Genomic DNA, 24,539 nt, shown 5'->3' with positions numbered 1-24,539 from the left:
TAGAGACGAGTTTTTACCATGTTGACCAGGCTAGCTGCAAACTCCTGACCTCATGTGATCCACCCACCTCAGGCTCCCAAAGTGCTGGGATTACAGGCGTGAGCCACTGCGCCCGCCCGCCTTCTCTCTGTCGTCATGAGCATCTGCATCTTCTTTGGTCTCCTGTGGTTCTGTTTCACATTTCCTACTCTTGCTCCTTGCTGTTTCAGGTGATCCCAGGGGTAGAGTTGTCCTCTTTTCATACATGAGTGCTTTTTTCAGAGCTGGACCTGTTGTATCTTTTGTTTCCTTACTGTCTGCTGTTCCTCCTCACTTTCTTACTATCTCCCAGGGATGGGGGTGGCAGCAGAGGCATCTTCGTCGCTGCATGGTCATCTGGCACCATCCTCCTCTCCAGTGTGATGCTGAATGACTGGACCTGGAATGGGAGTGCGTGTTTTTGCCCTTTGGGCTCCCATGGTGACTGCTGTGGATTCTCTTTCTACACAGGGTCATGCCAGGAAGGACAAATCTGGAATGGAAAACAATGCGTCTGTCCCCAAGGCTACGTTGGTTACCAGTGCTTGTCCCCTCTGGAATCCTTCCCTGTAGGTAATGACCTTTTCTGAGACCTGCAGCTCTTTGCAGGGCCTTTGACCCCTGAAAACAGCATGGCAGTGTTGGATCAACCACTGCCTCACTTGCAGGTGGAGGAGGTGTGACTCTTCCCAGCAACACTGTAGGGAGAGCATGAACCTTCTACCTCTGCCTTCAGGGACAAAAGTAGAAGGTAGAAAAATGGGGTGGTCGATTTTTTTTTAATTTTTAATTTTTGGGGATACATAGTAGATGTATATATTTATGGAGCATACATGAGATGTCTTGTTACAGGAATGCAACGTGTAATAATCACAGCATGGAAAATGGGGTGCCCATTCCCTCAAGCATTTAATCTTTATGTCACAAACAATCCAATTGTGCTATTTTCGTTATTTTATTTTATTTTATTTTATTTTTTCATTTTTTGAGAAAGAGTCTCACTCTGTCTCCCAGGCTGGAGTGTGGTGGCACGATCTTGGCTCACTGCAACCTTCACCTCCTGGATTCAGGCAGTTCTCCTGCCTCAGCATCCCGAGTAGTTGAGATTACAGGCATGGGCCACCATGCCCGGCTAATTTTTGTATTTTTAATAGAGACGGAGTTTCACCATATTGGCCAGGCTGGTCTGGAACTCCCGATCTTAGGTGATCTGCCTGCCTCGGCCTCCTAAAGTGCTGGGATTACAGGCATGAGCCATCGTACCCAGCTATTTTAGTTATTTTTAAATGTACAATTAAGTTCTTATTGACTATAGTCACGCTGTTGTGTTAAATAGCAGGTCTTACTCATTCTTTCTAACTATGCATTTTTTGTACCCATTAACCATGCCCACCTCCGTCTCACCGCCACCCCACTACCCTTCCCAGCCTCTGGTAACCATCCTTCTACTCTGCCTCCATGAGTTCAATTGTTTGGACTTTTAGATTCCACCAATAAGTGAGAACATGCAATCTTTGTCTTTCTGTGCCTGGCTTATTTCACTTAACAATGACCTCCAGCTTCATCCATGTTGTTGCAATTGACAGGATCTCATTCTTTTTAATGGCTGAATAGTATTCCATTGTGTATATGTACCAGGTCTTCTCTATACATTCATCTGTTGATGGACACTCGGGTTGCTTCTGAGTCTTGGCTATTGTGAACAGCAACAAACATGGGAGTGCAGAGATCTCTTCGATGTACTGATTTCCTTTCCTTTGGATATATACCCAGCAGTGGGATTGCTGGATTGTATGGTAGCTCTATTTTTAGTTTTAGGAATCTCCCTTTCTTTTGAGATAGGGTCTCACTCTGTGGCCCAGGCTGGAGTGCAGAGGTGCAGATCATAGTTCACTGCAGCCTTGAACTCCTGGGCTCAAGTTATCCTCCAGCCTCAGCCTCCTGAGTAGCTGGGACTACAGGTGTGCACCACCACGCCTGGCTAATATTTTTACTTTTGTGGAGACAGGGTCTCACTTTGTTGCCCAGGCAGGTCTTCCCATCTCCCCAATGCACTGGGATTACAGGTGTGAGCCACAGCACCTGGCCCAGGGCCCTTTCCATTAGCTCACCTGTCCCTCTCATCAGAGGGCTTCTGTACTTAGTACTGTCCCTTCCCCTCCTGGCCACTGGCTCCTAAGGGTTTTGGGAGACAGGCAGTGACCCCCACCTTCCTCTTAAGTTTCCTTCACCTGCAAGACACCCACAGGCAGAGACTGTATCAATACTTGAGGACATTATTGGGAGGTCGCTGTCTCACGCATACCATGGCCTTTTCCCACAGAAACCCCGGAAAAACTCAATGCCACTTTAGGTATGACAGTGAAAGTGACTTACAGAAATTTCACAGAACAGATGAATGACTCATCCTCCCAGGAATACCAGAACTTCACTAACCTCTTCAAGAATCGGGTAAGACCAGGGCACACCCAGACATCCCAGGGTGATGTCCCACATGAGAGGAAATTGGGGAGTGCACCCTGACTTAGTGATCTGAGTTCTGCTCATGAGCCCCCTCCCTACCAGTCTCCCTAAGTCTTGAAAGGAGGTCCTCTGAGAGTTTCCAGCCTTCAGCCCCACATGACCCACATTATGGCAGAGGGAGCTTCCTGGGGTGGTGGTTCTTCCTATGGGATCTTACGTGGGCTCCACAGAAGGGTGCCTAGGGCTGCCTCGAGATGGGGAACAGGAGAGTCTTCACGCTGTAGCTCTGTGTGACCTTCACTGCCTTGTTTCTTTCAGATGGATGTCGTTTTGACGGGCGACGATCTTCCACAGTATAGAGGGGTGAACATTCGGAGATTGCTGTGAGTATATTGGGGGGCAGATTTATAGATGTGGGGAAATCCTCCTTGTCCCTGCTTTCCTGCCTCCTCCTATCATGAATGGCTAGAATGTCAATACCTGGTTGGGTCAGAGAGGACTGCAGCCGCTAGGTAAGTGCGGGGGGCTGTGAGACCATTCATTCTTCATTCATTCATCCAGTCAACATACATTTGTTGAAAGCCAACCCCCTGCTGGGTGCTGGGAACACAGCAGTCCCGTTTTCCTGGAGCTCAGAGTGGCAGAACACAGACGGAAAAGTGGCTGTGCAGTCTGCTTAGAGTTACAGTGAGGGGCACACAGGGTGCCCTGGGAGAGGTCCCAAAAGCAAAGCTTGGTGAGGCAGAGGGAATTCTTTCTGGGAAAACTGGCAACAGGCTGGGCGTGGTGGCGCATGCATGTAATCTCAATGCTTTGCGAGGCCAAGGTGGGAGGAGCACTTCAGGCCAGGAATTAGAGACTAGCCTGGGCAACATAGCGAGACCCCATCTGTACAAAAAAAAAAAAAAAAGTAACAGCAAAACTGAGGCTTGAAGCATGAGGAGGAATGATCCAGAGAGGGGGAAGGGAAGGAGAGGCAGTTGCAGCAGTGGGAATCAGTGAGAAGGAGCCCAGACAGGAGAGAGAGGAGGGCAGATTCCAGGAACCTAAAGACGCTCGGAACAGCTGGGTGCTTAAGAGCAAAGGAGCAGTAACTGGGCAGGAGGTTGGAAAGATGGCTCATGCCAAGTTAGTCAGACTTTCGGCATCAGCAGTGTAGGCCCACAGTGGATAGTGTCTAGTCTGCAGAGTAGACAGCTCAGTCTGGCTGTAGGATGGAGATTGCATAAGCAGAAGTCTGTACTGGAGATGATGGTGGCCTACACCAGATAGGTGACAGTATAGGAGCAAATGGGTCCAGTGTGAAAGGTCTTTGGGAGGCAGGATCAGCAGACCATGGAATTTGCTGTGGGAGAGGAGGGAGAGAAGAATGAGGAATGAGGGCAGATTTCTGGGCTGCTGGAGGTGTGGGGTGCCCTGTGCTGGGTCAAGGAATGTCATGAGAGGTAGAATGGGGGAAGGAGGTAATGAGTTTGGTGTGCACCATGTCAACTTTCAAGTGCCCAGGGCCCAGCCACATGGAGTAGTTGCATGATACAGCAGTGGAATATGCCCTAAAGAGTCTTATTTTGGGGGGATCGAGGGGCAGGGTCTTGCTCTCTTGCCCAGGCTGGAATGCAGTGGCATAATCACGGCTCATTGTAGGCTCAACCTCTCAGGTTCAAGCAATCCTCCCATCTCAGTCTCTTGAGTAGCTGGGACTACAGGCCTGTGCCATCATGCTTGGCTAATTTTTGTAATTTTTTTGTTTTGCTTTTTCTGAGACAGAGTCTTACTCTGTCTCCCGGGCTGGAGTGCAGTGGTGCAATGTCGGCTCACTGCAGCCTCCTTCTTGCAGGTTCAAGTGATTATCCTGCCTTAGCTTCCCAAGTAGCTGGGACTACAGGCACATGTCACCACACCTGGCTAAATTTTGTATTTTTAGTAGACACACAGTTTCACCATGTTGGCCAGGCTGGTCTTGAACTCCTGACCTCAAGTCATCTGCCCGCCTTGGCCTCCCAAAGTGCTGGGATTACAGGTGTAAGCCACGCCTCTGACCTAATGTTTGTAATTTTTGCAGAGATGGGGTCTTGCTATGTTGCCCAGGCTGGTCTCAAACTCCTGGGTTCAAGTGATCCTCCCGCCTCGGCCTCCCAAAGTGCTGAAATACAAGCGTGAGCCACCATGCCCAGCCTCCAAAGGGTCTTATGAGAGACACGGGCATTGGTATCCCCAGATGGATGTCACTGGAAGTCCTGGGAGTGGGATGAGATGGCCCAGATCGGGGGTGAGGGAGGGTCATAGCACAAAACGAGGGTCTCCCAGGAATGAAGCTGGAAAGCAGCAACATTTAAGATCTAGCCAGAGCCCCCAGTGGAGAGTGGAAAGAGGCAAACAGAGGAGTGGGAAGGGTGCCTCAAGAGTGCTGTGTCCTTGCAGCAGGGAAGAGAGGGTCCCGGTGCCCCAACCTTGCCCCTGGCTCAGCATTGGCACCCTGGTCTTTCTCTCCATTTTGGCTCAGGATTTTTTTTGTTCAAGTCCTCCTGAGTCCTACTACTGACTTATCTTTCAAAATGACAGTGACAGGTGACTTGCCTTGTCTCAAGACCTCTCCCCTCAGTTGCATCATTGGCTATTGAAGAAGTAACTTCTAGGTTATAAACTTACCTTTCTTTTTCTTTCTTTATTTTTAAAATTTTAAAATATGGGGTCTTGCTCTGTTGCCAGAAGTGCAGTGGTACAATCATAGCTCACCGCAGCCTCAAACTCCTGGGCTCAAGCGATCCTCCTGCCGCAGCCTCCTGAGTAGCCGGGACTACAAGTGTGCACCACCTTGGCTGGCTAATTTCTGTATCTTTTGTAGAGATGGTGTCTCACCATGTTGCCCAGGCTAGTCTTGAACTCCTGGCCTCAAGCAATCCTCCTACCTTGGCCTGCCAAAGTGCTGGGATGATAGGCATGAGCCACCTCACTTCCTGCCCTGTTCTTCCTTTTTAAGGCTAAATAATATTCCACAATTGACCACATTTTGTTTCTCCATTTGTCTGTTGATGGACCCTTGGTTTGCTTCCACCTTTTGGCTATGGTAAATAATGCTACTGAAAACACGAGGGTACAAATATAAATTCAAGACCTGCTTTCAGTTATTTTGTATATATACCCAGAAGTAGAATTGCTGGATCATGCATTAATTCTATTTTACATTTTTTGAGGAACTCCATACCGTTTTCCATAGCAGCTGCACTATTTTACTTTCGCATCAACAGGACACAGGGATTCAAATTTCTCCACCTGTTCATCCAAGAGCCTCTATTTTGCGAGAGATGAATTTCACTCATTGGCATTTATTGTGATCACTGATATATTTGAGATCTTGAATCGTTTTGCTCTCGTCCCTCTGTCTGGGTGGTCAGCTGCTGGGGGGAAGACTCTGTATTCTTTCTCACCTGTGGGGCACATGGCTGCTTCATCTCCCATTACCCCTCTGGGTGCTTGGTCTCCACTTGCTGGCTGGGTGGTGACACGGGTAACTGATGAAACAATTCCCACTTCCAGCAACGGTAGCATCGTGGTCAAGAATGATGTCATCCTGGAGGCAGACTACACTTTAGAGTATGAAGAACTGTTTGAAAACCTGGTAGAGATTGTAAAGGCCAAGATTATGAATGAAACCAAAACAGTTCATGATCCTGATTTCTGCAGAGGTAGGCTCACCTAAAACCCCTTGACACCTGTGGGCGTCTTGGAGATCATGACCTCGATCTCTCCCTCCCCTATCTCTTCTTTCTTCTGGACTCCCAAGACTCCTGCCACAGGAACCCAGAAGCCAGGCCCAGGATGCCTTCCCCAGATCCCAAAGCCGCTCCCAACAGCCTCCTGTCGGTCCCAGGCTGAGGCTGTCATATCCCCATTTGAGCCTCCTCATAAGCCCAGCTGCGTGTCTAGGGTGGGCAAAGACCCCACGGGTACTGGCCCACGGGAGGGCATAGTAAAGAAGAAGAGAGAGGCCTGGCTACCCCCAGGGAGGCAGAGTGAAGTGTCTCTGTTCCATCTTCCTTCCTATCCACTCTCAGCAGAGGCCATACTGTGCTATAGTGAAGAGGACACTTTCGTGGATTCATCGGTGACACTGGGCTTTGACTTCCAGGGTAAGCAGCTGTGTGGAGTGTGGGCACTAAGAGTGGGGGCTGGGGTGCTTTGGCCAGGCTCATGCGTGCTGCCCGCCCCTCTCCCCCAGAGCAATGCACCCAGAAGGCTGCCAAAGAATATGCCCAGTTCTACTATGCGGATGTCTTGGATGGGAAGCTGGCCTGTGTGAACAAGTGCACCAAAGGAACGAAGTCCCAAATGAACTGTAATCTGGGCGTGTGTCAGCTGCAACGCAGTGGCCCCCGCTGCCTGTGAGTGTCCCCACAAGCCCAGCGCCTACTCTGTCCTGGTGGTAGGGCCCTCCCCCTCCCCAGCAGTCACCCACAGGGTGGAGGGATTGAGTAGAACTTGGCAGGTGCCTCCTCCCCACTCCTGGACATCCCTCTCCCCTGTATCCTCATCCCCACCCCCCACACCCACAAGAGTGAGGAGTAGGAGTAGATTATAGACACAGAGGTCCCAGAGCTGGGCAATCCCTTCCTGAGAAAGTTCAAGCTATCAAGTTCCAAATCTATCTCTATCTCTATCTGTGTCTGTATCTCTACCTCTATCTATCTATATTGTTAATTTCCCTTACGTCATCCCAGCCATGCTGTCATGGTTACCTCTAGCTGCAGCCAGAGCACTAAGTCCATAGACCATAAATTAAAGTGCAAAATAAAAAACACGATAACAGGTCCATTTAGGTGGCAGACGATTAGAGATTAGATGGGTGAATGGCATGTGTCTGGGACGAGACACCCAACACTCTCGGGTCCCCCTGAGCCCTAGTCATTTCAATTCCTGATCTGCAGTCTCCAGGTCCCCCCAACTCCTTCAGTGCCCATCAGCCTGAGGAAGTCAGGGACCCAGGCTCTCTGGGGGCTGAGCTCCAGCCCTTGGAGTGAGGGAGATCTGGTTTCCTGTGTTTAGGAGAGTGGGTTTGCCCTTGGGATATTGGATGTGAGGGATCCTGGGGGGTCAGCCTGAGTTTGTCTGTGTCCCCAGGTGCCCAAATACGGACACACACTGGTACTGGGGAGAGACCTGTGAATGGAACATCGCCAAGAGCCTCGTGTATGGCATCGTGGGGGCTGTGGTGGCGGTGCTGCTGCTCTCATTGATCATCCTGGTCATCTTATTCAGCCTATCCCAGAGAAAACTGCACAGGTGAGCTTGTGAGGCCAGCACCGCAGGCCCAGAGACAGGGGACAGACCCTGGGGCAGCCACTGTCTGAATGTCCTAAGGCTCTGCTCCTTCCAGGCCAATAGTCAGAGAGGTCGGCTGAGGCCAGACAGGGTGCCCAGACCCTCCCAGCCCTGGGTACAGCAAAGGGCGGCCTTCCTATAAGATATATCAATTTGGCAGACTGTTTTAGTTCATTTTCTGCTATTATAACAGAATACCACCACTGGGTAATTGTAAACAGTAGAAGTTTATTTGGCTCACAGTTTTGGAGGTGGGAAGTCCAAGATCAAGGGGCTGCATCTGGTCAGGACTTTCTTGCTGCATCACAGCATGGAAAGAAGGCAGTCTGCATCACATGGACAGAGAGGAAGAGAGGGCTGAACTCACTTTTTTTTTTTTTCCTTAAGAGACAGGGTCTTGCTCTCACCTTGGAGTGCAGTGGCATGACCTCGGCTCACTGCAACCTCTGCCTCCTGGGTTGAAGCGATTCTCGTGCCTCAGCCTCCTGAGTAGCTGGAATTACAAGTGCATTCCACCATGCCTGGCTAATTTTTGTATTTTTAGTAGAGATGGGGTTTCACCATGTTGGCCAGGCTGGTCTCGAACTCCTGACCTCGAGTGATCCACACACCCTGGCTTCCCAAAGTGCTGGGATTACAGGTGTGAGCCACTGCACCCGGCCCTAAATTTAATTTAATTTAATGTTTTGTAGAGATAGGGTCTCACTATATTGCCCAGGCTGGTCTGAAACTCCTGGCCTCAAGCAGTCCTCTCACCTCAGCCTCCAAAGTTGTTGGGATTACAGGCGTGAGCTGCCGCCCCCCGGCTGTCTGAACTCGCTTTTATTACACACCCACTTTCGAGATAATGACATTAATCCATTCACGAGGACAGCACCTTCATGACCTAATCACGTCTTCAAGGTCCTACCTCTCAGCTTTGCTGCGTTGGGGGTTAAATTTCCAATGCATGAACTTTAAGGGACACGTTCAAACCATAACACAGAGACTGGAAACAGAAGCTTATGTGTGGAAATTAGACTATGTAATGACATTCCCCGTGGTTAGTTATCACTCACCTGGCCACCACAGAGCATGGCACCACATGGGGAAGCTGAGATGGAGCATCTGGGTCTCGCTTTTCCCAGCTGTAAAATGGGATAAGATGCACCTGTGAAGGTTGCTGGGAAACCCTGGCACAGTACTTGGCCCGAAGTCGGCAATTGAAGGGAGCTACCCTATGCCCCCATCTCACGGATATGGAAACTGAGGCCCACTAAAGGGAGTGAGGGGCAGCCGGGAGGCCTGGCCAGTGCCTGCCTTGGAAGAGGGGAAGCCATGGTGATGCTACCTTTTGTTCTCTGCCATCATCGCTGCCGTCTCTGACTTGGGGTGTGGCTGTGACTGTCCCCTCAAGGGAAGCTGAAGGTCTGGGTCCACCAAGTCCCTCCTCAGCCTCCTTGACTACAGCTGCTCACGGCATTTCTGTCTGCAGGCAACAGTATGATATGCCTCAAGAGTGGCGAAACGAAGGCACCCCTGGCACCTTCCAGAAGACGACCATCTGGGAAGGTACCTCTAGTTAAGGGCAAGGGGATGAGCAGAGCTGGAGGGTGAAGAAAGACAGGGCGGTGCCTGTGCCTGTGGGGGTGACGTGGGGTCCTGCCCCCCTTCACGGTGGCTGTGGCTGACAGCCCGTTCCCCCCGCTGCAGCCCCGGACCCAAACACCACCCCTGCTGTGTGCAAGGGTGCAGGAGTGGTTGAGAACCAGATCCTGTCCCTAGAGACCAACTCAGTGAGGGCATCCAATGCACACTCAGCTAAGCAGGGTGATAGGGCCATTCCCAGGGCAGAGGGAGCAGAGGGGAGAACCTGACCCAGCCTGGGTGGGGATGGGGGATCAGATAAGCCCCGAGGTGAGACTAATTCTTGAGCAGGTGGGTAAGCAGGTGCGCTTCCTCCTTCAACAGAGGGGGAGCCCAGTACAGGGAGGCCTTATCCCAGTGAGGATAAGGGAAAGGGCACCCCAGGTGGGGGGACTGCATGAGAAACCCTGCAGTTGGGAAAGAGCTTGCTTTTGGTGGGGAAGGGAAGGCAGGTCAATCTCACAAAAAGTGAGGGACGTGAGGTTGGCAGGGCTTCAGGAATGGGGTGAGGGGTTGAGGGGCTTTGGCGCCCCCCCACTTTGTTTTTTTGAGACGGAGTCTCGCTCTCTGGCCCAGGCTGGAGTACAGTGGCGCGATCTTGGCTCACTGCAACCTCTGTCTCCCAGGTTCAAGCGATTCTCCTGCCCTCAGCCTCCCTAGTAGCTGGGATTACAGGCATGCCACCACACCCAGCTAATTTTTGTATTTTTAGTAGAGATGGTAGAAACAGGGTTTCATCATGTTGGCCAGGCTGGCCTCGAACTCCGGACCTTAGGTGATCCACCCGCCTTGGCCTCCAAAGTGCTAGGATTACAGGCGTGAACTACCATGCCCGGCCACATTTTGAATTTTTTTTTACTCAAAAGGCCATTCTGGGAGCACTAAAGCAGGGAGACCAGGTGGAGGAAGTAAGGCTGAGGGGTGGGGGAGGAAGAGGAGACACAGCCTGGTAGAGGTGAGGCTGAGGGGGTGGTGGAGGTGAGGTTGAGAGGGTGGGTGAGGGAGAGGGAGTGAGGGAGGATTTCCAGGATTGTCTGAGCTGACCCTTGGGCCCCGATGGATGGGGGAGAAGCAGCCGGTGGGGCACACTGAGTTGGGGGGCTGGTGGGTACTGAGGGGAAGGCTGCAAGGCTGGTGCCTGTCTGAAGCTCCGGGAGGGGTCTGCAGCCTGAACCACGGACTGGAATAGAGATTTGTCCATTCGTCCGGGAGAATGCAGAGTGAGAAGTGAGGAGGGTGAAAGTGGAACCCCCCGCCCCGGGGAGCCACCACAGACGGACAGGTAGGGCATGAGGACCCCGACCTCGAAGGAGGCAGGAAAAGAGGGGTCAGAGGTGCAGGGTGAGTCCCAGAGTCAAGAGAGTGAGTGGTTCTGCGGGACCAGGAAGTAAGTGATCGTTGTGCTCCGGGAGGATGCTGGAAGCAGATTCCAAGCGCAGCGCTTTTGCTTGCTATGGCTACCGTTGCTATGAGGGAGTGCGGCCCTGCTGACCCAGAGCCAGCCCTGCCTCCCGCTCCACTCAGACCTCATCCCTGAGTCCAGGGCTGCACGCACGCTCCTCTGTGGCCCAGGCTACCACCCCGTGCATGTGAGGGAGTTCTGCTCCGCTCCCTCCTGTTCCAGGGTCCAGCGGGCGGCTCCCCAGGCAGGCTCGGCACTTATCCGCTGCCCAGTGATGCAGGGGCGGAGGGGTGGTCGGCAGTGGGAAAGGGTGTAGGGTAGATGCCGGGCTGACTCTTTTGCTGGAAGAAATCCCCACTGCCCCGGAGTCCTCCCTCCCACCCAACCCCCACCAAGGCTCCCATCACTCAGCACCGCCTCTCCCTACAGACCAGAATCTGAGGGAGAGCGGATTCAGCCTCGAGAACGCCTACAACAACTTCCGGCCCACCCTGGAGACTGTTGACTCAGGCACAGAGGTGACTCAGCTGCGAGCTGCCCCCACCCTCTGAGGCTGCTCCACTTCCTCTGGGGTTCCCTCCCTCCCCCTGGGACTCCCTCCCTCCCCCTGGGACTCCCTCCTCCTCCTGGGGATGCCTCCTACCCCCAGGGCTCCCTCCTCCCCCTGGGGCGCCCCGTTTCCAGGGTCTGCCCCTTGGCCTCACCTCTTCTCTCCCGCCCCCCAGCTCCACATTCAGAGGCCGGAGATGGTAGCATCTGCTGTATGAGCCAGTGGGGGCCTCCCACCCTCATCTATCTCTGGACAGGAGAGCGGCACACACAGAGCCCACCACAGACCGCAGTCCCCCGGGATTGGTCAAGAGGAGACTGAAGTCCGGCCCTGAAGCCGGTCCTGATCAGAGCTGACAGACTTGGCCAGTCCCGGGCCTGTGCTCCTGCTGGGGGCTATGAGGCCTTCCATCCAGGAGCCCCCAGACTCCCAGAAGCCTCAGCACCCCTGTCTCCTCCTGGGTGACTCCCCACTCTGGAATTTCCCTACCAATAAAAGCAAATCTTAAAGCTCAGAATGTGAAGTGAGAGGTTTCCTTCCCCTCTTTCTGCAGTGGGGGTCAGGTGGGGGGTCAGAGTCCTCCCAGGACTGGCTGCTGAATCGGTCATGGAACAAACGCTCTGGGCCCCTTCCTGTGTCCTGGCAGGGAGCCCCCTCCCCTGCTCCAGTCAGGACAGGGCTAGGCCTGCCCCTGCTGAGGTCCCTGTGGCAGAAAAGCCTAAGGTCAGGTTCTGGGGACAGGAGAGGACCTCAGGTTCAACCCCAGTTGGCCAGGGAGTGAGCACTTGGCTGTGTTGGGCTTGCACAGGGCAGGGTCACTCCAGATGGCCCTGGGAGCTGTGCTTACCTCGGAACCCACAGACCGGACCCAACAACTCCCTGGCCCAGGCATGGCCATGTCTTCAGGGCATACTTATAGGACAATAAGAAGGGTTATTTTATTTATTTTTTTTTTCTGAGACAGAGTCTTGCTCTGTCGCCCAGGCTGGAGTACGGTGGCATGATCTTGGCTCACTGCAACCTCTGTCTCCCAGGTTCAAGCGATTCTCCTGCCTCAGCCTTCTGAGTAGCTGGGATTACAGGTGCCTGCCACCATGTCTGGCTGATTTTTGTATTTTTAGTAGAGACAGGGTTTCATCATGTTGGCCAGGCTGATCTGAGACTCCTGATCTCAAGTGATCTGCCCTTGTCAGCCTCCCAAACTGCTGGGATTACAGGTGTGAGCCACCATACCCAGCCAATAAGAAGGGTTAGAAAAGAGACAAAGGGGGTGTCCCTGCTAGGGGTTAGGGTCAAATGCAGGCGGTTCCCTCCTTTCCCAGCTCAGGCCCGGCCCCTCTTGCCCATCTCCCACCACCCATGGTGGGGGAGTCTCATCAGTTCCCCCCTGGCTCCTGCAGGCCCCCTGGGCTGCCCCTCTATTGGGGTGATAAAGCTGATAACCCTCATGCCTATGAGCTGCTGGGCCAGGGAGAGGCACCCCCTCCCTCTGCCCTTTGGCCTGAAACAGGCCCTGCGCCCCAAGTCATGAGGGAAGCTTCCAGACTGACTCAGGCTCAGGCTGGCCCCTGGTCCCCAGTGTCTCAGGGACCAAAGGTCTCTGGCACCCATTTATTTATGAGTTTCTTTCTCTGAGGCTCATTTTGCCAGCTCCTCCCGGGGTAACGGGTAAGTCAGACGTGCTCGGAGCTCCGATGCCGAGGCCAGGGACCATGGCGCTGTGTCTGCTGACCTTGGTCCTTCCGCTCCTGTCCCCACAAGCTGCTGCAGAGCATGGTAAGTGACCCCCAAGCCCTGCTGCCCACGAGGCCCCCATCCCAGGGGCCAGCCTGCTCTGTCTGCCCATCCCCGAGAGAGGGCTGCCTCCAAGGCACCAATGAGGGGGGCCCTCTGCCTGGAGCTCAGCCCTGTGCCCAGGCAGACTTCTCTTCTCTCCCTTGGACTTCTCTTCTCTCCCCAGCAAGCTTTGGCGGGAAGAGCCAGGGCATTGGAGCCTTGTCCAGTTGAGGGTCTCTGAGCTTTAGTTTCCCCTTCTGAGCCTCAGACTCCCCTCCAGAAAATAAGAATAATAACACCTGCTTTTCAGGGCTGCTGCTAGGACTGACAACAGCCACCCCCAGGCATGATCCCTGGCACAAGACTGATGCTCAACCCATGTTAGGGTCTGTCCTTACCCAGTGAATGTTCCCGCTAACTCCCTGTCACCTCCCACACCAGCACACCCTGCTGTGTGCCCCAGGGAATGTTTCCGGGATAAACACACGGGCACAAAATGGGGTTTCAGGAGCCCCAGATTCTAATCCTGCCATGAACCAGCTATGCACCCTGGGGCTGCTCAGTTCATCTCCCGTCTCAGTCTCCCCAAAAGACAAGGCATTAGGACCTCTGAGGATCATTCCAGCTCAGCTGCTTTGGGCTTCTTGGTCATGGGGACCCAGGGACTCAGGGCAGGAGGGATAACTGTGGTTCCAGTTGGACCCTCCTGAAGTGTCCTCTGCCCCTCACCAACCCCCAGAGAAGGGCGCAGGGGAACCAAGACAGAAACTGGACCCATAGACCTCAGGGTCCCTGCCCCTTGAGATGTCACCCTGTGGCGATGTCACCCAGACCTGCCAGCCCATTCGTCATAATGAAAACACTCCCTTCCTTGCACTTGCTGTGCCTCCCAGACCCTTGGTGATGTGTCTCTAATAACAGCATCTTAGCCATGATCTTTTGTTTCCCTCCCAACCCTCCTCCCTGCTCGGTTTCCTTTTCTTTCTTTCTTTCTTTGTTTTTTTTTTTTTTTTTTTTTTTGAGACGGGGCCTCACTCTGTCACCCGGGCAGGAGTGCTGTAGCGTGATGTTGGCTCACTGCAGCCTCCACCTCCCAGGTTCAAGCGATTCTCCTGCTTCAGGCTCTTGAGTAGCTGGGATTACAGCCACGCGCCACCATGCCCAGCTAATTTTTGTATATTTTTAGTAGAGACAGGGTTTCACCATGTTAACCAGGCTGGTCTCAAACTCCTGACCTCTGGTGGTCCTCCCACCTTGGGCTCCCAAAGTGCTGGGATTACAGGGGCGAGCCACCGCTCCCGGCCCCCTCCTTTCTTTCTCTCTGCTCCTCCCTTCCCTCTTCCTGGGTTCTTCTAACCCCTTCCTTCCCCCTCTCTTCTCTTTCTTCTTCTCCCCACCTCTCCTTGGCCCCCTCCTGGCCTCTCCCAACTTTCTGCATGTTATCACTGGTTTCATCCCTAGCCTCAGTCTCCTCCTCTGTAGAATGTGACCTTTCAGACCCTGTTCCTGCTTTCCAGGATTCTGTGGCTCCTCCGTCTCTGCGACTGGCATCGGCTGTCCTCTGGGGCCCTGGCCAGCTTTGAGCAGCCTCTGACCCTTTCCATGTCCCCTTTCCAGGGACTCATAGCCCCACCCCCACTCAAGTCATGGGGCTGGGGATACCAGGGCAGGGCGTGGGTCTAGAGAGAGAGCTGCAGTGACCTCAGCCTGGTCCTTCCCAGCAGACACACCCTCTCACCCTGCAGATCACCTGGTTGTATTGAATGTCAACAAAACACAACGTCCTGTCTGTTGGCCCAGCCCTGCCCTGCTGTCACAAATGCCCTCTCACCCCCACACCCAGCATGAGGGCCACCAAGGCCTGAGTGCTCAGTCACCTGTCCATGGCAGGTATCCCTCTGTCCTCCCCGCATCCCTGTCTAGGGCTCTTTCCCCATCTAACACTTCCATCACCATCCCATTCTTGTCCCCGAGAGATTCTTTTCTTTCTTTCTTTCCTTTTTTTTTTTTTTTTTTGAGACAGAGTCTCAGTCTCTGTCTCAAAAACTCAGTCTGAGTCTCAGTCTCTGTCTCAGTCTCAGTCAAATACTCAGTCTGAGTCTCAGTCTCTGTCTCAGCCACCCAGGCTGGAGTGCAGTGGCATGATCTCAGCTCACTGCAACCTCCACCTCCCGGGTTCAAGCAATTCTCCTGCCTCAGCCTCCCGAGTAGCTGGGATTACGGGTACACGCTACCACACCCAGCTAATTTTTGTATTTTTAGTAGAGACAGGGTTTCACCATGTTGGCCAGGGTGGTCTTGAACTCGGAATCTCAGGTGATCCACCTGCGTCGGCTTCCCAAAGTGCTGGGATTACAGGCATGAGCCACTGCGCCCGGTACCCTCCTGAGAGATTCTAAGGAAACTTCAAATGTCTACCTCAGTTCCCTACTCCCATCAACAAGGCTCCCCTCCCAGGCCTGGTGCGGTGGCTCATGCCTATAATCCCAGGCCTATTGGAAGACCAAGGTGGAAGGATCACTTGAGCCTAGGAGTTTGAGACCGTCCTGGGCAACATAGCAAGACCCCATCTCCACAACAAAGTAGCTGGGCATGGTGGTGCATGCCTGTGTCCCACCTACCTGGAAGGCTGAGGTGGGAGGACTTCTTGAGCCTGGGAGGTCGAGGCTGCCATGAGCTGTGATTGCACTACTGCACTCCAGCCTGGATGACAGAGTGAGACTCTGTCTCCAAAAAAACCAAAAACACCCACCTCCTCCAGGGAGCCTTCCAGGAATCTGCACTAACTCTCCTTGCCTCAAACCCACCCCTGCAACCACAGGCGACCAGAAAAAACTGTAGTTGTTGCTCCCTGGGGCTGTCATTATAAAGTACTGCAATCTTGGTGCCTTAGGACAACAGAAATGGATTGCCTCGCTGTCCTGGAGGCCGGAAATCTAAAACCGAGGCGTCACAGGGCCATGCTCCCTCTGAAGTCGCCAGGGGAGGGTCTGTCCCAGGCCTCTCTCCTGGCTGCGGGTGGTTGGTGGCAATCTCTGGCGTTCCTGGGCTGGTAGATGCATCCCCTCCATTCTTTTTTTTGAGATGGAGTCTTGCTCTGTTGCCCAGGCTGGAGTGCAGTGGCCAGATGTCAGCTCACTGCAAGCTCCGCCTCCCAGGTTTACGCCATTCTCCTGCCTCAGCCTCCTCAGTAGCTGGGACTACAGGCGCTCGCCACGTTGCCTGGCTAGTTTTTTGTATTTTTTAGTAGAGACGGGGTTTCACCGTGTTAGCCAGGATGGTATCGATCTCCTGACCTCGTGATCCGCCCATCTCGGCCTCCCAAAGTGCTGGGATTACAGGCCTGAGCCACTGTGCCCGGCCCGCCTCCATCTTTACCTCATCTTGCTGTAGGTGTATCTGTCTCTGTGTTGGGTTGGGACCCATGCTAGTGACCTCAGTTTAACTCGATCCCCTGCAAAGACCCTATCTCCAAATAAGGCCACCTTCTGGAGCACTGGGGTTTAGGGTTTCAATTCAGCTGACAGCAGAAAGGAATGAGGGGAGACCCTGCCAGGGTGGGGCATGGGGAGCAGACCTTTCAAAATTAAAAATATATATATTTTTGGTTTTTATTTTTTTTTTAAGACAGGTCTCACTCTGTCCCAGGCTGGAGTGCAGTGACACTATCTCGGCTCATTGCAACCTCCGCCTCCCAGGTTCAAATGATTCTCCTGCCTCAGCCTCCCGAGTAGCTGGGATTACAGGTGCCCACCACCACGCCTGGCTAATTTTTGTATTTTTAGTAGAGATGGGGGTTTCGCCATGTTGGCCAGGCTGGTCTCAAACTGCTGATCTCAAGTGATTTGTCTGCCTCGGCTTCCCAAAGTGCGGGGATTACAGGCATGAGCCACTGCGCCCGGCTGATACAGTGACTTGTTTTCTTTTGGTTAGGTACCCAGTAGTGGGATTGCGGGATCAAACGGCAGATGTACTTTGAGTTCTTTGAGAAATCTCCATACTGTTTTCTATAGAGGTTGTGCTGATTTACTTCCTGCCAGCAATGTATCAGCGTTCCCTTTTCACCACATCCATGCCAACATCTATTTGGTTTTTTTTTTTTTTTTTTTGGCTTTTTAATAATGGTCATATGGTCATTGTGACTGGGATATATTCTGTATCTCATTGTGGTTTCAATTTGCATTTCCTTGGTGATTAGTGATGTTGAGCATTTTTTCATATGTTTGGTGGTCATTTGTAGATCTTCTTTTGAGAAGTGTCTGTTCATGTCCTTTGCCCACTTTTTGATGGGAGGGAGCTGGTCTTTTTTTTAAAAAAAAGAAATTGCTGACCAGGAACAGTGATTCACGCCTGCAATCCCAGCACTTTGGAAGGCCGAGGTGGGTGGATCACTTGAGGTCAGGAGTTCAAGATCAGCCTGACCAACTTGGCAAAACCCCGTCTCTACTAAAAATGGAAAAATTAGCTGGGCATGGTGTGACAAGCCTGTAATATCAACCCCTCAGGAGGCTGAGACATGACAATCACTTGAACCTGGGAGGCAGAGGTTGCAGTGATCAGAGATGGTCACTGCATTCCAGCCTGGGCAACAGAGTGAGACTCTGTCTCTATCTCAAAAAAAAAAAAAAAAAGAAAAAAGAAAAAGAAGAAGAAAAAAGAAATTGCTATTAGCTGGAAAAAACAGCAAGGGAGGAAACCAGTGAGGAGAAGGCAGGGGTGTGTGACCCCAACTGCTTCTGCCTCCTTCTCTTCCACCCGATCCTCCCACCTCCCATGGCCCTCCAGTGGGGAGGCCACCAGCACCCCACCTGAGCACTGCACTCCAGTCTGGGTGACAGACGGAGACCACGTCTCTAAAAAAAGAGAAAAAATTAATGGGGTTGGGGAGAACAGAGCCAACATGAAAACAATTAGAGGACCAGGCGTGGGTGGCTCATGCCTGGAATCCCAGCATTTTGAGAGGCTGAGGTGGGAGGATCGCTTGAGCCCAGAAGTTTGAGACCAGCCTGGGCAACACAGGGAGACTTCTATCTCTACAAAAAAATTTAAAAATTAGGCAATGTGGTGTGCATCTGTGGTCCCAGCTACTTGGGAGGCTGAGGTAGGAGGATCACTTGAGGCCAGGAGGTGGAGGCTGCAATAAGCCATGTTTGCACCACTACACTCCAGCCTGGGCAACAGAGGGAGACCCCATCTCAAGAAAAAAAAAAAAAAAAAGAGGCTGGGCATGGTGGCTCACACCTGTAATCCCAGCACTTTGGGAGGCTGAGGCAGGCAGATCACTTGAGGCCAGGAGTTCAAGACCAGCCTGGCTAACATGGTGAAAGCCTGTCTCTACAAAAAATATAGGCTAGGTGCAGTGACACGTGCCAGTAATCCCAGCACTTTGGGAGGCCAAGGCGGGCGGATCATGTGAGGTCAGGAGACCAGCCTGGCCAACATGGTGAAACCCCGTCTCTCCTAAAAGTACAAAAAATTTAGCCAGGTATGGTTGTGTGTGCCTGTAATCTCAGCTACTCGGGAGGCTGAGGCAGGAGAATCACTTGAACCTGGGAGGTGGAGGTTGCGGCAAGCCAAGATCATGCCACTGCGCTCCAGCCTGGGTGACAGAGCAAGACTCTTTGTCCAAAAAAAAAACAAAAACAAAAACTAGCTGGGCATGGTGACGCATGTCTGTAGTCCCAGCTACTTGGGAGACTGAAGTCGAAGGATTGCTTGAACCCAGGAGGCGGAGATTGCAGTGAGCCACGATCGCGCCACTGCACTCCAGCCCGACTAACACTGAGACCTTGTCTCAAAAAAACAAAGAAAGAAAAAATAAAAATAAAAGAAAGCAGTTATGGAGGAGCCCACACAGTGGATATTACGGAACTGAGTGTTTGCTGTGCGTGGAGGCCTCACCCCAATAACACTGTCCAAGGCCCAGTCCCTTCTCTCTCCTTATCTCCTATACTCACCCCTGCAAAGTCTTCTTACTTCCCTCTCACTAAACCCTCTTCCCTCCTCTTAGGGTCAGTGGGTCAGAGCCTACTGAGCACAGTGGAGTGAAGATGGTCACGGGGAGCCCTTGGCCTCCTATATCTGCCTGGATTTACCTGCAGGGGCTAGGCCCAGGCAGGGACAGGAGTGTACTGTTTCCAGGAAGTTCTGCTGTGGGCCTGGGCCGATGGCCTGGCTTTGCCATAAGGAGGGCTGGCTATGGGAGCCGTGAGGCCTCGTTGGCCTTGGTCACTCGGCCTTGCTTCTCCATCCCTAGCACACTCTGTCTTAGGTAGCCGGCCACCAGCACCCCACAGACTAAGCGACTTCATGCCGCTCATAGTGCTGAGATAATGGGGGTGAGACCTCTCAGCTGGTTCTAGACGAAACCGATTACATAATTTTAGGGCCCAGAGCAAAATGGGCATGCAAGGCCCTTTGTTCAAAGACTGCTTGTGGTTTTTAAGAGATATGACCTCTCTCTGTTGCCCAGGCTGGAGTGCAGTGGCGCCATCATAGCTCACTGCAGCCTTGAACTCCTGGGCTCAAGTGGTCTTCCCCACTCAGCCTCTCGATTAGCTGGGACTAGAGGTATGCACCACCACACCTGGTTAATTTTTTTTTTTAGTAGCGGTAGTATCTCGCCATGTTGCCTAGGCTGATCTCAAACTGTAGCCTCAAGTGATCCACCTACCTCAGCCTCTTGAGTAGCTGGGACTACAGGCGCGCACCACCACGCCCAGCTAATTTTTTTGATTTTTGGGAGAGACAAGGTCTTGCTATGTTTCCGAGACTGGTCTGAAACTCATAGCCTCAAGCAGCTCTCCCCTCTTGGCTTCCCAAAGTGCTGAGATTACAGGTGTGAGCTAGCACGCCCAGCCTATTTTATTTTTTCATTATTGAAAGATAATATGCCAGACACAGTGGCTCATGTCTGTAATTCCAGCATTTGGGGAGGCTGAGGCAGGAGGATCACTTTGGACCCAGAGCTTGAGACCATCTGGGCAATGTAGCAAGACCCCATCTTGCTACATTAAAAGTAATAAAAAGAAATCATATTGTATTAAATTACATTAATTTGCAAGATCCCAGTGGGATGAAAGGTAGTAAGTGAGGTTGGGGATGGGTCACCTAGGGTCGACGCCCAGCCCTAATTTTTATATTTTATATTTCTTGTAGAGATGAGCTTTCTCTTTATTGCTAAGGCTAGTCTCGGACTCCTGATCTCAAGTGATCCACTGCCCCTCGGTCCCCTGAAGGGCTGGGATTACAAGCATGAACCACCATGCCTGGCCAATCTATTTATTCTCGAGTGAGCTTTTCTAGTTTGTGTCTTCCAGAGAATTTGTTCATTTCATCTAAGTTGTCAAATTTATTGGCATAAAGTTGTTTACAGATCTCCATTTTAATATCTGTAGAATCTGAGTGCCCTGGTAGTTTTCTTCATGTTTCTTGTGTTTGGGGATTTTGAACTTTTTGGAGCTGTTGGCTTATAGTTTTTATCAAGTTTGAAAATTTGGGGCCATTGTTTCTTCACATATTTTTTAGTTACCCCTTTTTCTCCTTGCCTTTACGTACTCGTATATATTAGGCTGCTTAATATATCAGTGAGTGTTGTCCCAACACTCACTGATAATCTGTAAAACAGAAATTTTTTTTTTTTTTTTTAGACAGGGTTTCATTCCATTGCCTGGGCTGGAGTGCAGTGATGCAATCTCAGCTCACTGCAACCTCCACCTCTCGGGCTCAAGCAGTTCTCCTGCCTCAGCCTCTCAAGTAGCTGGTACTACAGGTGCACGCCACCATGCCCAGCAAATTTTTGTACTTTTTGTTGAGATGGAGGCTTCATGATGTCGCCCAGGCTGGTCTCGAAATCCTGGGCTCAAGTGATCTGCCTGTCTGGGCTTCCCAAAGTGCTTGGATTACAGGCGTGAGCCACTGCACCCCACCCTTAAATTATTTTTTTTATTTTTATTTTTTTTTTCTTTTTGAGATGGAGTCTTGTTCTGTCACCCAGGCTGGAGTGCAGTGGCGTGATCTCAGCTCACTGCAAACTCCACCTCCCGGTTCAAGTGATTCTTCTGCCTCAGCCTCCTGAGTAGCTGGGACTACAGGTGTACGCCATCAAGCCCGGCTAATTTTTGTATTTTTAGTAGAGACAGGGTTTCACCATATTTGCCAGACTGGTCTCGAACTCCTGACCTTGTGATCTGCCCATCTCGGCCTCCCAAAGTGCTGGGATTACAGGCAAGAGCCACCACGCCCGGCTCATTTTTTCTTTACATCTTTCAATGTGGATAGTTTCTATTGCCATCCCTTCACATCATTATTCATTTTCTTCTTCAATGTCTAATCTGTCCTTAATCCCATCTGGTGTATTTTTTTTATCTCTAGAAGTTCTGTTTGTTTATATACACATTTTTTCCATGTTTTTATTGAATTATTGCACATACAGAACACAGTTATAGAAACTATTTTGGACTGGATGTGGTGGCTCATACCTGTAATGCCAGCACTTTGGGAGGCTGAGGCAGGAGGATCCCTTGAGACCCAGAGTTTAAGACCAACCTGGGCAGCATAGTGAGACCCATGTCTCTAAAAAAAAAAAAACTTTTAAATAATTGGCTAGGCGCGGTGGCTCACGCCTGCAATCCCAGCATTTTGGGAGGCCAAGGCGGGTGGATTACCTGAGGTCAGGAGTTTGAGACGAGCCTGGCCAACATGGTGAAACCCCGTCTCTACTAAAAATACAAAACTTAGCCGGGCAGTGGCACGTGCATGTAATCCCAGCTACTCGAGAGGCTGAAGCAGGAGAATTGCTTGAGCCTGGGAGACAGAGGTTGCAGTGAGCCGAGATCGTGCCACTGCACTCCAGCCTGGCTAACAGAGCGAGACTCTGTCTCAAATAATAATAATAATAAATAAAAGAAAAACGGAATGCAAAAATTCCCAGCACCAAACAAGGCAACATTCACAACATCTGGCATGAATCATTCTTGTCTTTTTAAAATAATTTTTCTAGCTAAGAATATGTGACTGTACATTTTATTTTCTATTGAAGGACTCCAGTTGTCTGATTCATAAATTAAACTTCATTAAATTCATAAATTAAACTTCCCGATTACTTAAGAAATTCCATAAATCTAATAAATTAAATGTACATTTTTTAAAACTTCCCCACACGTAGATGGTTCTACGAGTCTAATTAAATGTTTACATGTGTTGAATCTTAAATTCTTTTAAATGTTTTAAGTTTACAACCTTACAAGATTCTAATGGAAAATCACAAATCTAAATCAACCACTCACTTATATATTTCAAATTGCGATTACAATGTGGGCATTTTTTTTTTTTTTTTTTTTTTTGAGTCTTGCCCTGTCACCCAGGCTGGAGTACAGTGGTGTGATCTCGGCTCACTGCAACCTCTGACTCCCAGGTTCAAGTGATTCTTATGCCTCAGCCTCCCAAGCAGTTGGCACTATAGGCGCACATGCCACCATGCCCTAATTTTTGTGTTTTTAGTAGAGGCAGGGTTTTGCCATATTGGCTAGGCTGGTCTCGAACTCCTGACCTTGTGATCCGCCTGCCTCAGCTTCCCAAAGTGTTGGGATTACAGGCATGAGCCACCACGCCCAGTCTGTTAGCATGATATTCTAACAGGTCATATTCTCTCTTTTAAAAAATATTTATTTATTTGTTTATTTATTTATTTATTTTAGAGACAAGGTCTCACTCTGTCACCCAGGCTGGAGTGCAGTGGTGCCATCATAGCTCATTATAAACATGATCTCCTGGGCTTAAGTGATCCTCCCACCTCAGCCTCCCGAGTAGCTGGGACTACAGGCGCGTGCCACCATCCCCAGCTAATTTTTATAAAATTTTGTAGAGACAGGGTCTCACTCTGTCACCTAGGCTGGAGTGCGGTGGTGCAATCATAGCTCACTGTAGCCTTGACCTCCTGGGCTCAAGCGATCCACTCCCCTCAGCCTCCCAAAGTGCTGGAACTACGGGCACATGCCACCTGCACAATTTGACATTGCTGGACCTCTCCCAGCCTGGGGAGCAAACCCCCTGCCCCATCTTCTTGCTTTACTTTCTGGGTCAGGATCCTCATGGCCGATTTTGAACTGAAATCAGCAAGCTGGTTCAGGGACCAGGGACTTTCCAGGGCAGGGAGTAGAGACTCAGAGGCTTCAAGAAAATGAAGGAGGATCGTGACTCTGGGAAACTAACTTCCCTTTGTCTCTTTCAGACCTCAGTGTGAACAGGGCTGTGTGGGATGGAGGAGGGTGCATCTCCCAAGGGGACCTCTGGGACCCTCAGTGCCAGCAGCTGTCTCAGAGCTTTGAGAAAGGTAAGGCAACGGACTCCAAGATCTGGGAAGATGGCTTACCTGCAAAAGGGCTAGAGCGACCCCTGCCAGGCTGGTGAAGCTGCCACATTTTACAGTGTGTGATGGCTTGTGATCTGGGGCCAGGAATTATGGGCAGGCATGGAATCACCCAAGCAGGGACTGTGGAAGAAAGGGGGTTCAGGTTGAGTTCAATTCCTAACAGTGTAGAAGGGAAGGCAGGAGAGACTAAAACACTGGAGAAACTGATTCCACTTCATCCTGAAAATGCATAATGACATCACTCATCTGAACACATTTTCAGTAAAAAGCCCAACTGAAACAATCACTCCTGACATAGAGAACCCGAAGAAACTCCTAAAGAAAACATCATTGTATCTTAAACAGGTTCTGTGGCGAACATCACCATAGGCACAACACCTACAAACTTCGTGGAGCAAGGAATATCTTTGAGAGACAGCGCCAACCCTGAGATGACCTTGATTGAGTACAGTGTGGATTCAGACACTTCTGGTGTCTCCAGTGACAGGAGGACACGAACACAAATCATAAAAACTTCAGAATCTACCAGTGACGCCACTACACCTTTCCCCGGTTCTACTGAAGATACTTCATCTCCTAAAACACCCGAAGGCACCAACATGTGCATGTCAACACTGACTGAAGAAAGCACTTCATCAACAACGGATTTGGTCAGCACTGCACCTCAGAGCAGTTCAGAGGCGAGCACGTCTTTAACACCTGTGGTTGATACGAGCACACCTCTGACCACTTCTGTTCAGGCCAGTTCATGTCCTACTATTCCTGAAAGCACCACCATGCCCAAATCAACTGACAGTGAAGGAAGTACTCCATTATCAATTGTGCCTGTCAGCACCACGCCGGTGGCCAGTTCTGAGGCTAGCACCCTTTCAACAACTCCTGTTGACACCAGCACACCTGTGACCATTTCTACTGAAGCCAGTTCATCTCCTACAACTGCTGAAGGTACCAGCATGCCAACCTCAACTCCTAGTGAAGGAAGCACTCCATTAACAATTATGCCTGTCAGCACC

General features: G+C 51.2%; 2 protein-coding genes and 1 long non-coding RNA gene across 6 annotated transcripts in view; 2 read left to right on the top strand and 1 right to left on the bottom strand.

The window, feature by feature from the left end:
* The window catches only part of LOC101008980 (mucin-12), a 60,704-nt gene extending 48,812 nt beyond the window's left edge, over window positions 1–11,892 (top strand). For 2 of the 3 annotated variants that reach the window (XM_031665530.1, XM_031665531.1), the window contains exons 3-12: window positions 490–591; window positions 2,342–2,469; window positions 2,800–2,864; window positions 6,019–6,167; window positions 6,537–6,611; window positions 6,701–6,863; window positions 7,600–7,761; window positions 9,275–9,351; window positions 11,258–11,346; window positions 11,554–11,892. In XM_031665530.1, coding sequence (XP_031521390.1) covers window positions 490–591; window positions 2,342–2,469; window positions 2,800–2,864; window positions 6,019–6,167; window positions 6,537–6,611; window positions 6,701–6,863; window positions 7,600–7,761; window positions 9,275–9,351; window positions 11,258–11,346; window positions 11,554–11,595 — 1,052 coding nt within the window. In that variant the 3' untranslated portion in view covers window positions 11,596–11,892. The remainder of the gene's footprint in view (window positions 1–489; window positions 592–2,341; window positions 2,470–2,799; window positions 2,865–6,018; window positions 6,168–6,536; window positions 6,612–6,700; window positions 6,864–7,599; window positions 7,762–9,274; window positions 9,352–11,257; window positions 11,347–11,553) is intronic. The other variant, XM_031665532.1, reaches the window with a different exon arrangement.
* LOC116274556 lies at window positions 8,042–10,795 on the bottom strand. The gene is made up of 4 exons (XR_004183309.1): window positions 10,730–10,795; window positions 9,131–9,268; window positions 8,859–8,927; window positions 8,042–8,126 (listed from the first exon to the last, which is right to left on the bottom strand). It is a non-coding gene; the product is annotated as an uncharacterized LOC116274556 (long non-coding RNA).
* A 657-nt stretch (window positions 11,893–12,549) lies between the features above and the next one.
* LOC101008635 (mucin-17) overlaps window positions 12,550–24,539 on the top strand; it is a 28,527-nt gene continuing 16,537 nt past the window's right edge. For both annotated transcript variants that reach the window (XM_031665533.1, XM_031665534.1), the window contains exons 1-3: window positions 12,550–13,154; window positions 23,386–23,487; window positions 23,872–24,539. The exon at window positions 23,872–24,539 is cut by the window's right edge and continues 1,237 nt beyond it. In XM_031665533.1, coding sequence (XP_031521393.1) covers window positions 13,073–13,154; window positions 23,386–23,487; window positions 23,872–24,539 — 852 coding nt within the window. In that variant the 5' untranslated portion in view covers window positions 12,550–13,072. The remainder of the gene's footprint in view (window positions 13,155–23,385; window positions 23,488–23,871) is intronic.

Source organism: Papio anubis, chromosome 4 (genome assembly GCF_008728515.1).
Source record: "Papio anubis isolate 15944 chromosome 4, Panubis1.0, whole genome shotgun sequence".
Classification (NCBI taxonomy): Eukaryota; Metazoa; Chordata; class Mammalia; order Primates; family Cercopithecidae; genus Papio; species Papio anubis.
This window is presented reverse-complemented; position numbering and strand designations above follow the sequence as displayed.